This window comes from Hyperoodon ampullatus (assembly GCF_949752795.1).
Source record: "Hyperoodon ampullatus genome assembly, chromosome: 15".
Classification (NCBI taxonomy): domain Eukaryota; kingdom Metazoa; phylum Chordata; class Mammalia; order Artiodactyla; family Ziphiidae; genus Hyperoodon; species Hyperoodon ampullatus.
Genome location: NC_136928.1, coordinates 82333422 through 82346629, shown reverse-complemented (window position 1 = coordinate 82346629; position 13208 = coordinate 82333422). Strand labels below are relative to the sequence as shown.

General features: G+C 48.4%; 1 protein-coding gene across 1 annotated transcript in view; it reads left to right on the top strand.

The window, feature by feature from the left end:
• The window catches only part of ASAP2 (ArfGAP with SH3 domain, ankyrin repeat and PH domain 2), a gene marked incomplete at its 5' end in the record, with an annotated part of 153700 nt that overhangs the window by 42973 nt on the left and 97519 nt on the right, over window positions 1-13208 (top strand). Inside the window, one exon of the mRNA XM_079720739.1 lies at window positions 9530-9602. Within this exon, the coding sequence (XP_079576865.1) occupies window positions 9530-9602 (73 nt within the window). The remainder of the gene's footprint in view (window positions 1-9529; window positions 9603-13208) is intronic.

Sequence of the window (13208 nt, the reverse complement as noted above, 5' to 3'; positions counted from 1 at the left end):
TAGAAACCATGTCTGGGTGTGACACACTGCACCACTACATGCAGTGTCTGTTTTTAGGACTCAGCATTCGGAGTTCCCTGCGGATTGCAGCACGCAGCGGGCACGTGTCCTGTCAGAGGGGCGGGGTCTGCCGTGTGGCCCCCTGGTGCGGGCTGGAGGGGGCCTCTCCCCTAGGCGGACGGAACCAGCCCCCTGCTCTCCCTCTTGTTCTGTTACTGGGGTTTAGAGTTTTCTTTTCTTTGGATGGAAAACAAAGAGAATAAAACGAATGGTCAAGAGCCCTTCCTCGGGGAGAAACACTCACATCGCCAGATGCTGAAAATAGACAGCCTTTAATGACCCTCAGGAGCCGCGTCAGCCAGCTGAGAGCTGCTCTTGTCTTTGGCTGCCCGTCCCACCCTCCCCCGCTGCCCCTCAGTGACAGGGACCTGCCCCACACACCCCCTCCCCGCCCCCATGTCCAGCCTCATCCTGCCGCCTGGCCTGGCCCTGTGGCCTGCTCTTCCTGCCGGGCTGCTCGCTCCTCTGGAATGTCACCCTGTCTCGCTTCCCTGACCTGGCCAGTCCCCCACTTCCGTCCATGCCACGGCCTCAACTCCGCACCTTCTCCCCTGTTTGGGGGTGGGGTTATCCGGAGGGAAGAAGAAAGAGTGAGGCCGTCTGTCCCCCGGCGGCTCCTCCTCTCTGGTCCCCGCTTTGCTCCCAGCTGGGCGCAGTTTGTGGATGCCCGGCCTTCCGACGCCGTGGAAGCAGTCTTCTGTGCGTGTGTTTAGCGGAGGTTTCTTCTCTTTGAATGAACTCTCTGATGCCCGGCGTGTGAAGTGGCCCTGCCATGTTCCAGGCTGCAGGTGCTGATGCTGAGCTTCCCCATACCATCTTCTCGGCTCTCGCAGCCGTGAAGCATTCTGCGCGGCCTGGGTTAAACGGAGCAGGAGTGTGGGGCCCGGTTCTGCAGGGCACGGGAGCGGTGGGCACCTGGTGTAGACCACTCCAGGCTCCCTGGTGCCGGGAGCCCCACGTACAACGCCAGGGCTCGGGGCAGGCTTGATGCTTTGGCACCTCTGGGCTCCTCCAGCTTCGCTCCCAGCATGTGTGTCTAGTGTACGTCCAAGCTCTGTCCATCTCTCCCCTCAGATGGCCACCCTTTGTGTCTAGGGTGGGGCACCCTGGGGGAGAAGCCCACTCAGACCAAGGCTGTGGATGCAGGGTCCTGGGGGGCTGGGTATCCGCAGTGCGGTCTGGGGGTTGGCGTGGGCTCCCGGTAGGTGCGCCCCCTTGGCCCCTGTTGTTCTCACCGTATGTGGACAGGGCGCGGCCGCACGAGAGCTGGAGCAGGACACTCCAGGGTAGCCGCCAGGTCCAGCAACAGCCATGGGTCTGTGCCAGTCAGTGACCAGCCGTGCTACTGCCTGCTGTACTGTGCTGTGCCAGCTGCCGGGGCGGCGGGAGGGGAAGGGTCCTCAGGTCGACGCGGATGCTCTCCAGCTACTGGGCAGTGCTCACCCGTGTGGTGTAATCTTCACAGTCGCCATATCGAGTAGACGTTATCTCCCCATTCTAGAGATGTGGAAGCTGAGGCCCAGGGATGGAGTCACTCGTGTGTGGAGATGTGGGAATTAAAGCCCAGCTCTGTGTGCTCAGCCATGCTCTCTACTCCAGTGGTGCTCTCACAATAAGCTGGGCTCACGAGGATGAAGTGGGGTGCAGCGTGGGTGGTCTGGGGCAGGAAGATGCCTGGGTGGTTCCCATGCGCGCCTGGCCTCCCCAGTTTATCTTTCTCTTCCCCCATTACTGCACTACTTGAATTGCAGAAAAATAAAAGGTTAGTTCCTAGACGTGCAGCCTTGGGGATCGGCGGGGCGTGTGGATGGAGGACAGGCGCCGAGACTCTGGGGGTAAAGCAGGGGCACCGTGGGATCCAGGTAGCACGTTGGCCTTACTTGCATTTTCACCTCCTTCTTTCAGACACCTCTCTCTGCTGTGTTTAGAGGGTGGCTTTGTGTGTGGCAGGCAGCTCTGGGGCCTCAGCAAGCCTGCTGGCTCCCTCTTTCCTCTGGTCTCCCTTCCTCGTTCTGGGTTTCCCTCCTCCCTACTTTCCACGCCATCACAGGGCAGGGCGCCAGGTCTTTGGGATGGGAAGCAGGAACCAAGAAGTGGGAGATCAACACACGGCAGGCTAGCCATGTCTTATCTAATCTTCCTCTTGAAAAGCCCAGGAGTAGGTTGTGTAACCCGGGGGAGTGCAGATGGTGGCAAATCCGCCACCTGCCTTCATGCACTACCCACCCCCTTGGCCCTTGGGAAGATTCTGAAGCCCCAGGCTGGTTACACAGGTAGTCTGGGCAGGTGTGCTGGTGCGCCTGGATGAGCTTAGTGGAAAGGGGCTTCAAGGAAGCACAGGGAGTCGGGTGTAAGGGGGATGATTTTCCCGAACGTTAGGGAAGGCAGCTGCAGAAGCCCACTGAGCTCCCTGGCGCCCCTCCGGCCTCTGGAAGCCAGGCTGTCAGCAAACGGGGTGGGGGGCACGGTTCGGGAAGCTTGCCCCTTAGCTTGTGGGAGCTCTCCTAGCCTTTCTTTAGTTCAAAGCCAAATAAATGACCTTGAGCAAGTCACTTAAACTCTGAGTCAGTTTCTTCTACTTTAAATTAGGGGAACTGATGATTTCACAGGGTGTTGTAAATGTTGCCCAAGATAACGATGTTAAAGTGCTTTGTGGAATTTAAATTGATGTATGATACTCTGGACTGCAGATGCCTTTTTAGACTCCCATCTCCTGCTGTCTTTGGAACTAAAAGGTGTTTCTCTCAAACGCTGATGACCTTATCTGAGTAACACTGTGGCTTTCATTCCCTGGATACACCTGTAGAGCTTCAGGCGTCGTCCAACTTCACAGTGCGGCCCTTTGTGAGCAGAGGGTGGGCAGAGCTTGGTGTGGCCCCTGCAGGTGTGAGAGTGGCAAGCCCGCCTGGAGGCCTTGCCTTGTGAGTGGGGTTCCTGATGCCTGGGGGTCTGTGCGGGGGGTGGGGACCAGACTGATACCAGGTGCCCACCACCCCCTTGCACTTCAGACCTGGGATTCCACGCTCCTCTCCCTAAATGTTAAAGCTGATGTGGCCCAGGGCACCCTGTGCTACCACTAGTCGTGTGGCCCTGCCTTTGTCGGGATACCCATTTAGAGAGTCAGAAACGCACCAGGAAAAGTTTTGGAGAATTTAAAGTGATGGAAAAAAACGGATGCACGTGGAAGTGAAAGGCTGGCAAGAGCTACAAAAGTGTTTTTTTCTGAGTTATTTCCGCTTGTTATCATAACCATTATCAGACCTGAAAATATTTATCCTATTGATTGGGACAGTACTGGGGTGATGGTGTTTCTGAGCAGCTACCTTACTTGGTCATAAGTGTGGTATAGTTTTAGACCCTCTGAGAACCGGAAGACACTGACAACGGCCACTGATTATTGAGTGCCTGCAATATGCCAGATCCTGTATATGTTGATGACCTTATCCTAGGAGGCAGATACTATTATTCTCAACTTATAGATGAAGAAACCGAGTCAGGGAGGTGAAGTAGTTTTCTGAGACTGTGCTGTTAGTAAGTGGAGCCTGGCTGTCCAATTCTAAAGCCAGTGATTTCTAACTTCTGCACTATTCTCCAACAGGACGGCACTGAGGGGCCAGAACTAAGATCCCATTCTGTTGGGTTCTTTTCTTTCTGGTGTCTTCCTGTAGGTGACATCGTGGACTTAGAGACGTGGGTGTCAGGAGGGGATTAGGAGACTGAATGGAATGATGGGATTTCCCATTTTCACTGCACGCGTTGCTTAAAGTCTCTGGTCAGTTACGAGATGCACTTTTTGAAAGAATATATAAAGACACACATGTGGCAGCCAGTTGACCTCAGACAGGCCCCTGTCGAGGGCCCATTGGGGATGGTGGGGCTCCGTGTGCTAGGTGGGGTGAGGGTAGGGACGTTGCCCACAGAGTGGGCGTGGTTGGCGGAAGGCTCACTTCGCTCTCCTCGTCTGCGTGGGGGGCTTGGAGAGAAAACGGCCATCTCCAGCCTTCTCTCCCCTGTTTATGTTACCAAAGTGGAGTTCATGTGGCTTGATCCTCGTTTCCTGGGGAAATCAGCCTGGCTTGTGATTACGTTGTCCTCTGGGACTGGGACAGATGTGGAAGGCTGGCCTCGCTCTCAGCTGAAGGTCGCCTTCCCAGCCTCTTCTGCATCACCAGGCCTGCGTTGCCGGATCTGGCGCAGCGCCCGCACCGCCTCCCTCCCACTTCCTGCCAGGGGTGTGTTAGCACCTTCTGGGATAAGGTCCATTCTGTTTGTGATTAGTCTCCTGAGATCGCCCGTTTCCTGCTTGCATCCGAGCTCTCTTGTCAGCCCCAGGGAGGAGCACTATGGGAGGGTCGGGGGACCCAGGCCAGGCCCTCCCCCTGCCCCTCGTCTCCCCGGGAACGGGGCACCAGGGCCGGGGAGACTGGGGGTGCCTTTCTTTGCTCCTGGTGGGTTGCAGCTGTTTTGCCAAAATTTGCCTTTCCCTTTTCAGCTCCCCCAGATCTCCCAGTAGCTTTCCCCCCCAGTAAAAATCAGGACGTGAAGCATTTTTATAAAGCTGGCATTCACATCATCTGTTTCCTACGTTTCTCTACATTAGTGATCTAGCGGGGGCTGTGTTGGGGGCTGGCCTCTCCAGGCACAGGGTCCGTGGGGTGCCTGTGGGTACTTGGTTCTTCAACTTTACTTACCTCAGGGCTCTCCTTTGTTAGCACGGGCATTTGTGCATAGTCTGTGTTCTTTCTGCACTCCATGTTTTCACGTAGTGTGACCCAGTGGGCGTCAGTGATACTAACAGCTGTCTAGACTTGAATCGTAGGAGTGCACTGTAGTTTGTGTGGTTATTCTCCTAGGTTAGGCATTTGGGGCTCTTTCCCATTTTTTCTCAGCAACATCTACATCCTTAAACATAAACATAATCTACATCCCTAAACATAATCTAATTTTGTCTATTTTTATTTTTTTAATTAATTAATTAATTGATTTATGGCTGTGTTGGGTCTCCGTTGCTGCGCGCAGGCTTTCTCTAGTTGTGGCGAGCGGGGCCTACTCTTCGTTGAGGTGCACGGGCTTCTCATTGCGGTGGCTTCTCCTGTTGCGGAGCACGGGCTCTAGGTGCGTGGGCTTCAGTAGTTGTGACTCGCGGGCTTAGTTGCTCTGCGGCATGTGGGATCTTCCCGGACCAGGGATGGAACCCTTGTCCCCTGCATTGGCAGGCAGATTCTTAACCACTGCGCTACCAGGGAAGTCCCATAATTTTGTCTATTTTTTAAAAAAAACTTTATGATATTATGGTGCATGTTTACTTTTGCAACTTGCATCTTTAATATTTTTGTGAAGTTTCATTTGTGTTCTGGGTGGGTAAAGATTGTTCATCTCCATTGCTATGTAGCATTCTGTTATGTGAATACACAACAGTTCATCTATTTTCCCATTGACAGGCATTTGGGTTTGTCCAGTTTTCAACTACTTGGAAGCATGTCATGAACATCCTTGTATGTATCTTCTGGTGCAAACATTCACATACTATGAGTAACTTCAATATTATTAGGTAATACCAAAGTGTGTCCACGTTTGTCCTTAGGCACACGTTTCGCACAGCTGTGATCTAGCTTGGCTATTTATTTGATCTTAATTCTTCATGACACCTGCTGTTCTCCGGGCCTCTGCTTTATTCCCAGGAGGAGGTCGATCCATTATTGCCCTCACTTTAAACCGAGCCTGCAGGCCACATTGCATTTCTGTGCTTCCCAAAAGTGGCCTGGAAATATTTGACACTGTCGTTAACATCTCTGTTACTTCAAAAGTTAAGTCAAATGTGCGCTGAGGCAAAGCCACCATCTTAATATCTGTATGGCTCTTTCTTGGCAAAGCTGTCCTTGGGGCACAGGTCTGGGCATTGTTTTGTTTTGTTATTTGGTTTTCTGTCCTTCAGATATGTCATTTCTTCTCCAGTTGGCCTTTCATGAAAGGAACGAGGGGAGAGGAGATGGGACAGGCATGGGTCATGGCCCAAATGGGGAGGCCTGTGGTCTGCTGTCCTCTTGTCCCCTCCAGGGCAGAATCTCTGGGTTCCAAGAAAAAGCCAGGCCCTTCCCACCCTTGCTGGCTCGAATTGTGACCTTAGGGTGCTAGGGACCAAGCTGGCCCTGTGTTGTCGCTTCTAGTTCAGGGCAGGAGCAGCAGGGCCGGCTGACGGTGCAGGAGAAACGTGTGTGTGGATCCTGAGGTCAGGGGTCAGCAGACTCTGTCTGCAAAGGGCCAGATAGTAAATGTTTTAGGCTTTGTGGGCCTAAAATATTTAGGATTTTCAGGCCTAGAGGCAAAATTATGTTACATCCTTACATAATAAGGGAGAAAAGAAATTTCCACAGAACTTTTTTAATGAAAATTAAAATATAATAATAATGATAGTAATGGAATATAATTTTTTTGGTAATGCAGGTCTACTAAGAAGAGTGGAATTTAAAAAAAAATATCTGTATTGGAGTATAGTTGCTTTACAATATTGTGTTAGTTTCTGCTGTAAAACAAAGTGAATCACCCATATGTATAGGTATATCCCCATATCCCCTCCCTCCCCTCTAGGTGGTCACAAAGCACCTAGCTGATCTCCCTGCGCTATGCAGCTGCTTCCCACTGGCTATCTGTTTTACATTTAGTAGTATATATATGTCCATGCCACTCTCTCACTTCGTCCCAGCTTACCCTTCCCCCTCCTCATGTCCTCAAGTCCATTCTGTACGTCTGCGTCTTTATTCCTGTCCTGCCCCTAGGTTCTTCAGAACCATTTTTTTTCTTTTTTTAGATTCCATATATATGTGTTAGCATACGGTATTTGTTTTTCTCCTTCTGACTTACTTCACTCTATGTGACAGACTCTAGGTCCATAGAAGAGTGGAATTCTTTCTGGGGGGATAACATTTCTCTCTCTTTTTTCATTATTTATTTGTTAATTTGAAGTATAGTTGATTTACGAACCTTTCTCTTAATTGGTTGTTCAGAGTTAGTATTCTCCCTCACCCCGGCATCACATGGATTGGAAATATTCATCTGTACAGATCCTTAGTGCATGGCTGCATGAAAACAGGCCGAGGGACAGAAGTGGCTTGTGGACCCTGGATGCTCAAGATTCATCTCAGACAGACTGCAGTTTTGGCCCCTTGGGCCAGCATCAGGACGTAGGTGCCTCCGTGCCAGATGTAGGTCCCTGTAGGGCCCTGAGAACAAAGACGAAGGCAGCCGTCCAAAGGGAGACAGGCGTGTCGCACGGAGGGAAGAGGGAACGGACCCCCTAGGTGCTCCCAGTGCTTTACGGGGTAGCCCTGGGGGATGGCACACAGAGGGATGCAGGTACAGAGGAGAAGCATGAAGCGGGGTGTGCTTAGAAACAGTACATGGGACGTGGCTGGAGCTCTTGAGAAAGGTAGCCAGACTGGGGAGCTGGCTAATAAATTTTATTACATTTTAATTTTACTCTAAATATTCCTCTGTGTCCAGTGGCTACCATCCTGGACAGCACGGGTCTGAAAAGGAAAAGTGTGAGCGTCCTCCCAGGCAGGCCGTCCTTTCCCACGCTGCACAGGATCCCAGACCAGCCGTGGACTTGGAGGAGAGCTGCTTCCATGAATAAATAAGAGCCGTGGCTATTAATATAACAGTTTAGGGGATCAAAAGAGATGCTTTTAAAGTGGTTGAAGACAGTTGTTTATTTTCCTCTGAAATATCTGTGAAACATCCCTACAGTCTTGTTTATGTGATGAATTTACTCTGAAATTTGCTTTGTAAACTGAAGATCAGCTGTGGTCTAGGTCCTCAGAATTAATGAGGTTTTTGGCCAGACTTAGGCTTTTGCGTAGTTCCTACTTAGGGCCTTATTGTCTATTAGATTTTTGCTTGTTTATAGTTTTTACACACAAATTCTGGTTGTAGCTGCAGCTTTTTTTTCCCTTCTCCTAAGCTTTCTGGTTACTAAGCTTTCTGGTTACAGTTGCAGCTTTTTTTTTCCTTCTCCTAAGTTTAGGTAGATTTTGGAGACGGCAGGGTGTGGGTGAGTGCATGATCTGGTTGGAAATCTCAGCCTGATTGGTAGAAACTTTTGGTTCCTTGAGACTCTCGAGTTTTATTATTTTTGTTCTAAAATTCCCACGCTGTTTTTATATATAATTGACAGAGACCTTTTCCAGCGTTCAGTCTTAATCATTTTAACTTCTCCTGACCAAGTTCAACCTTAATTATCTGTAAATATGTACTGTAATGAGGGGTATGTTTTTGAGTGGCGAGGTAATTGCTTTTCTCTCTTGTAATTTTAATTAAAAATCACCTCTACTGCCCACCTCACCTGTACTTCTAAGCTCCTCATAACCGACTAGAAAAGCAACAGTTACTGTTCATCTCCTCTTTCCTGAGTTCAGGAAACAGTGTGTGCCTTTAATGACAAGGGTACAGTTTCCATCTGGTGGCATTTTTACAAGGCTTCCTGCAGTGAATGATCAGGGAGGGGTGTGCCCCACAGTGTAACATGGGAGGGAATTTGTCAGAGTTCAGCTGTGTGATAAAGGGCATTTCCTCTGCCGACCGCCTTCCACACTGAGGCATCTGACTACCTCCAGTTCCCATTTCTCTCAGCACAACTGAGCCAGACCCCTGTGGACAGAATTACTCTGTCATCTGTGGGAGGGCCGGCAGCTGGAGTATTAAAACCTGGGTGAGAGTGGCAGAGTCGATCTCAAAGGCCACTCCCTGACTTTTCCAGCATGTCTGCTGCCCTGCGTCGAGCTTCCGTCTGTGGGTCCCGACTGGGCCCTCACCTTTGGGTAGCCTTTCCCTGAATCCACTTCCTGCCTGCCCCGTTGTTCTCGCTGGGGCCTGCATGACCTTCACCTTCCCCCTGCTAAGAGTAAGAAGCTTTCAGTGGCTGCCCCTTGTTTCTGGGCTCAGCAGGGACAACCGTTGTCTGGATTGGGGTCCTGCCGGTCTTGCTAGTCTCATGGTCATTTTCTGAGCTGTGTTTTGAGTCCTGTTCTCTACCAGGCTCTCTGCTGGGTGCTGAGGATACAGTGGCGAACAGGTGTGTGCCTTTAGAGGAGAACATTAGGAAGTGTGTCTGTTTGATTATGCGGGGGATGGGCCCCGGCGGGCTGGCACACCCCCAGGGCTCACTGGTTCACAGGGAGAACTGAGGGTTGGTGGAAGCAGAGGTGGTCCAGGTTAACTCGCTTCACCGCAGAAGGCTGGTGTCCAGCAGGCAGTGAGGGCAGAGGCGGCTCGGGGGCTTCGGGTGGATGAGGCACGTGACAAGGTGGTGGCTTTTAGGGACCACCCGCTCCATCTTCCTTCCCACCACACTGAGCACTGGTCCGACGGAGGCAACCCCAGAGGGGCCTCCACATGGCGCTCCTGTGGCTGCTCTCTGAAGCTGTGATCTAAGCTCAAACATGTTTTAATGACTACATTCTCTGTATTTTAGGCTTTGGACGTGGACCGGATGGTTCTTTACAAAATGAAGAAATCCGTGAAAGCAATAAACATCTCTGGGCTGGGTGAGTGTGCATCCTTTCCTGGGGGTTTCTTTGTGGAAAATTTTGTGTTTGCAGTCCTGATATCATAATGTTAATCAACCATTAATGAATAATCAACCAAACTCCTTTTCCTGGGCATACAAATTAGGTGAGTTGGGACGTGTAATTTTTAGAAGCACGGGTGCTTCCGGTTCTCTGAAGTGCATCTGAGTCTTGCGTGATGACCCTGCATGGACCAGCTTTGTCAGGCTGGCTAAGAACGGTGGACTCACTTCTGCCTCTGTTATTTGGTTTGTGCTGTTAATTATGCCAGATGCCCCTTCCATTTCTCTCTTATCCAATTCTTGCCTTTCTTGTCTGGGAGGAAAATTAACAAGTATAAAAACACGATCAACTACTCAAAGTAATATTTGATCTAGACTTATATAAATAGATTAAAAACAAAAAACACTGCAACTTCTGACCCAGAGATGACAGGCTGCACCTCCCTGCACAAAACGTTACTGATGATAGAAGATACTTTTTTTTTTTTTTTTTTCTTCTTTTTTTGTGGTATGGGGCCTCTCCCGTTGCGGAGCACAGGCTCCGGACGCGCAGGCTCAGCAGCCATGGCTCACGGGCCCAGCCGCTCCACGGCACGTGGGATCTTCCCAGACTGGGGCACGATCCCGCGTCCCCTGTATTGGCAGGCGGACTCTCAACCACTGCGCCATCAGGGAAGCCCTAGAAGATACTTTTTAAAAGTCATTAAGTGACTATAAAGTTTCACTCAGAAATAAGGAAGTGGCAGCCTTAGGGGACTAGCAGTGGTGAGGAATCTTGGAGAGCTTGGAGCAGGGCTTGCAGATAGAGGGCTGCCTGGTGGGAGACACTCCACTGCTGAGGGTGGCAGGTACACCGGGGGCTGCCTGTGGGTGGTGGCCTGGGAGGAGGAGGGGCCCAGGTGCTTGATAGCTGTACGTTGTCCCCTTCACCCTCGTGGTGTCTCCCTTCAGTGAAAGTAGGAATTGGAGCCGAAGGACTGGGAATGCGTCAGGTGGTTGTGATGTCAGGGGGCATGTGAGTGAGACCTTCTGGAGGACATGTCCCACCTGACACCCCCGTCCCCCAACTAAAGCGCAGTTCACCCTTGAACAGGGCTGGTTTGAATTGCATGAGTCCACCTATACGTGGATATTTCTCAATAGCAAATACTAACATGGTCCATGGTTGGTTGAACCCGTGGATGTGGAGGAACCGCGGATATAGAGGACTGACTATGAATTATACCCTGATTAATCCCCGCCTTGTTCAAGACTCACCTGTAGTGTGAGCACAACTCCAGTAGCTGCTTTGCCTCTCCTCCAGGGAGGGCTGTGCAAAGCAAGATAGTGAAGGGTCTAGGAGGAGATTTCAGCTACAAAGATGATATTACAATCAAGAATTGCCAAGTATATTTAGGAACAGATTTGGCAAAAGATATGCAAGAACCCAACATTGAAAACATACAGAACTACTGCTGACAGGAACTAAAGAAGACCTAAATAAACGGAGAGGTATATGGTATATGTGGGTTGGAAGACAATATTGATAAGAGGTCATTTCTCCCCAGATTGATGTCAAGATTCACCACAATCCTAATCAAAATGTCAGCAGGGGCACTGACAAGCTGATTCTAAAATTTAACAAATGCTGTTGGAACAGCTGAATATCTACGTGAGAACAAATGAGCCACGACCCTCTCTCATTCCTTACACAAAAATTAATTTGAAATGGATCACAGATTTAAATGTAAAAGCTAAACCTATGAAACTTCTTGAAGAACAATTAGGAGAATATCTTTGCATCCTGGGGTAGGCAAAGGTTTCTTGGGTCGGACAAAGAAAACGATAAACTTAGAAGAAAAAAATGGATAGACCTCATCAAAATGAAAATCTCACTCAGAGATAGTATCAAGAATAGCCTAACATTTGAAGAACCCCCAAATCAAGAAACTGAAGAACTCATACTTGAGGAAACAGATTTAATAAGGCAATCAGAGCAAGACTGAAAACTAAAATTTGCTAAACGGCAGGCTACACACATAGGAAGAAGGAATTAGGCCCCATGTTGCCTGAACTCAAGGAGTTAAATGGGTGGACCGTGTAAAATAAAAATTAAGAGCCAATGAGAATAGATTCAGAGGGGTCAATATTAGCATCCACCTAAAAGGAGTTCCAGAAGAGGGAAAAGAGAGTGGAAAGGGGGGAATTTTTTTGTTTTTTTTAATGATAGCTGAAAAAAATCCCTGGAACTAAAGAAAGATTTCAGATCTCAGATTTAGAGAGTCCACTGAATTCTAAGCAAAACGAATTTTATATATGTGTGTGTGTGCACATGTGTGTGTGTCCTATGTCCATGTGTATGTATATTTATGTATGGGTGGGTATGTGTGCATATCTCAAGACATGTCCTACTGTCTTGACATCAGGTATAAAGAGAAAATTAAAGATTTACCCAAGATGGGGAGAAAAGCATATCTGTAGGAAAAAATATTGGGGGAAAATACGCTAAAAAATGATTGTTTCAGAGTTTTGACTTTATAGATATTTTTCCTCCCTTTATTTTGCATATTTTATATATGGCAATTACATTGACATAAATATGATTAGACAGGTATTAATTTGTTTATGACAAGTACCAAATGAATGTGAAATAAGTTTGGGAAGGCAAAGAAGAGCAGGGACTTAATTTGTTCTTGACTGAGCTAGTTCCCGACTAAGTGTGAAAGCTTTCTGGACCTGGAGTTGGTGGTGCTGGCTGTCATACCCTGGAAGAAGTTATTTAGCGTAACTAAAGTAGCGTGACTTAGCATGACTAAAGTAACTTCTAAGAAGTTACTTAGAAGTTACTTTTTTTTGTTTAAATGGATTAAAAAATGTCATACTTGTGCAATGGAATACTGTATAGAATGAAGATGAATTAACTATAAGTATATGCAACCACATAGATGAATGTCACAGATAAAATATTGAGCAAAAGGATACACACTGTGTGTTTGAATAGATACAGATATAGAAATACATATAGATTTCAAAAATCTCCAAAACTATTCTTTTTTTTTCACGCATACACACTGTATTTTATTTTTACAAGAGATAAATAAACTGACACCAAGCATTGTAAATGGATGACCACAACAAAAGCAACAATGATTGCAGTTACCACACGGAACACACTCATACTATGTCATAATATTGACATTCAGTCCAGTAATCCTCCACTGGAACAGCTCCTTTACTTTGCAGTGAAAATTGATTTGTATATTTTTTGCCTCTGGGTCCTTGTGGGATTTTTTTTTTTAATTCAAACAGAAAGTCACAAAAATTATAATCATCCTCATCAGTTCAGCCAGTCCCATGTAATTAATTTTTTTTTTCATCTTGATCTTTTGTTAGCACTTTTATGAGTTCATCAGTTTTCCATTAGAGTTCTGAAAATGCTTATTCATTCAGTTCAGCAGTATAGTCAGTTACCAGAAACCCGTACTTGTCAGAGTCTTTTCCATGAATTCCTTGAAAATGAAACCCTTTTTTTTTTTTTGCGGTACGCGGGCCTCTCACTGTTGTGGCCTCTCCCGTTGCGGAGCACAGGCTCCGGACGCGCAGG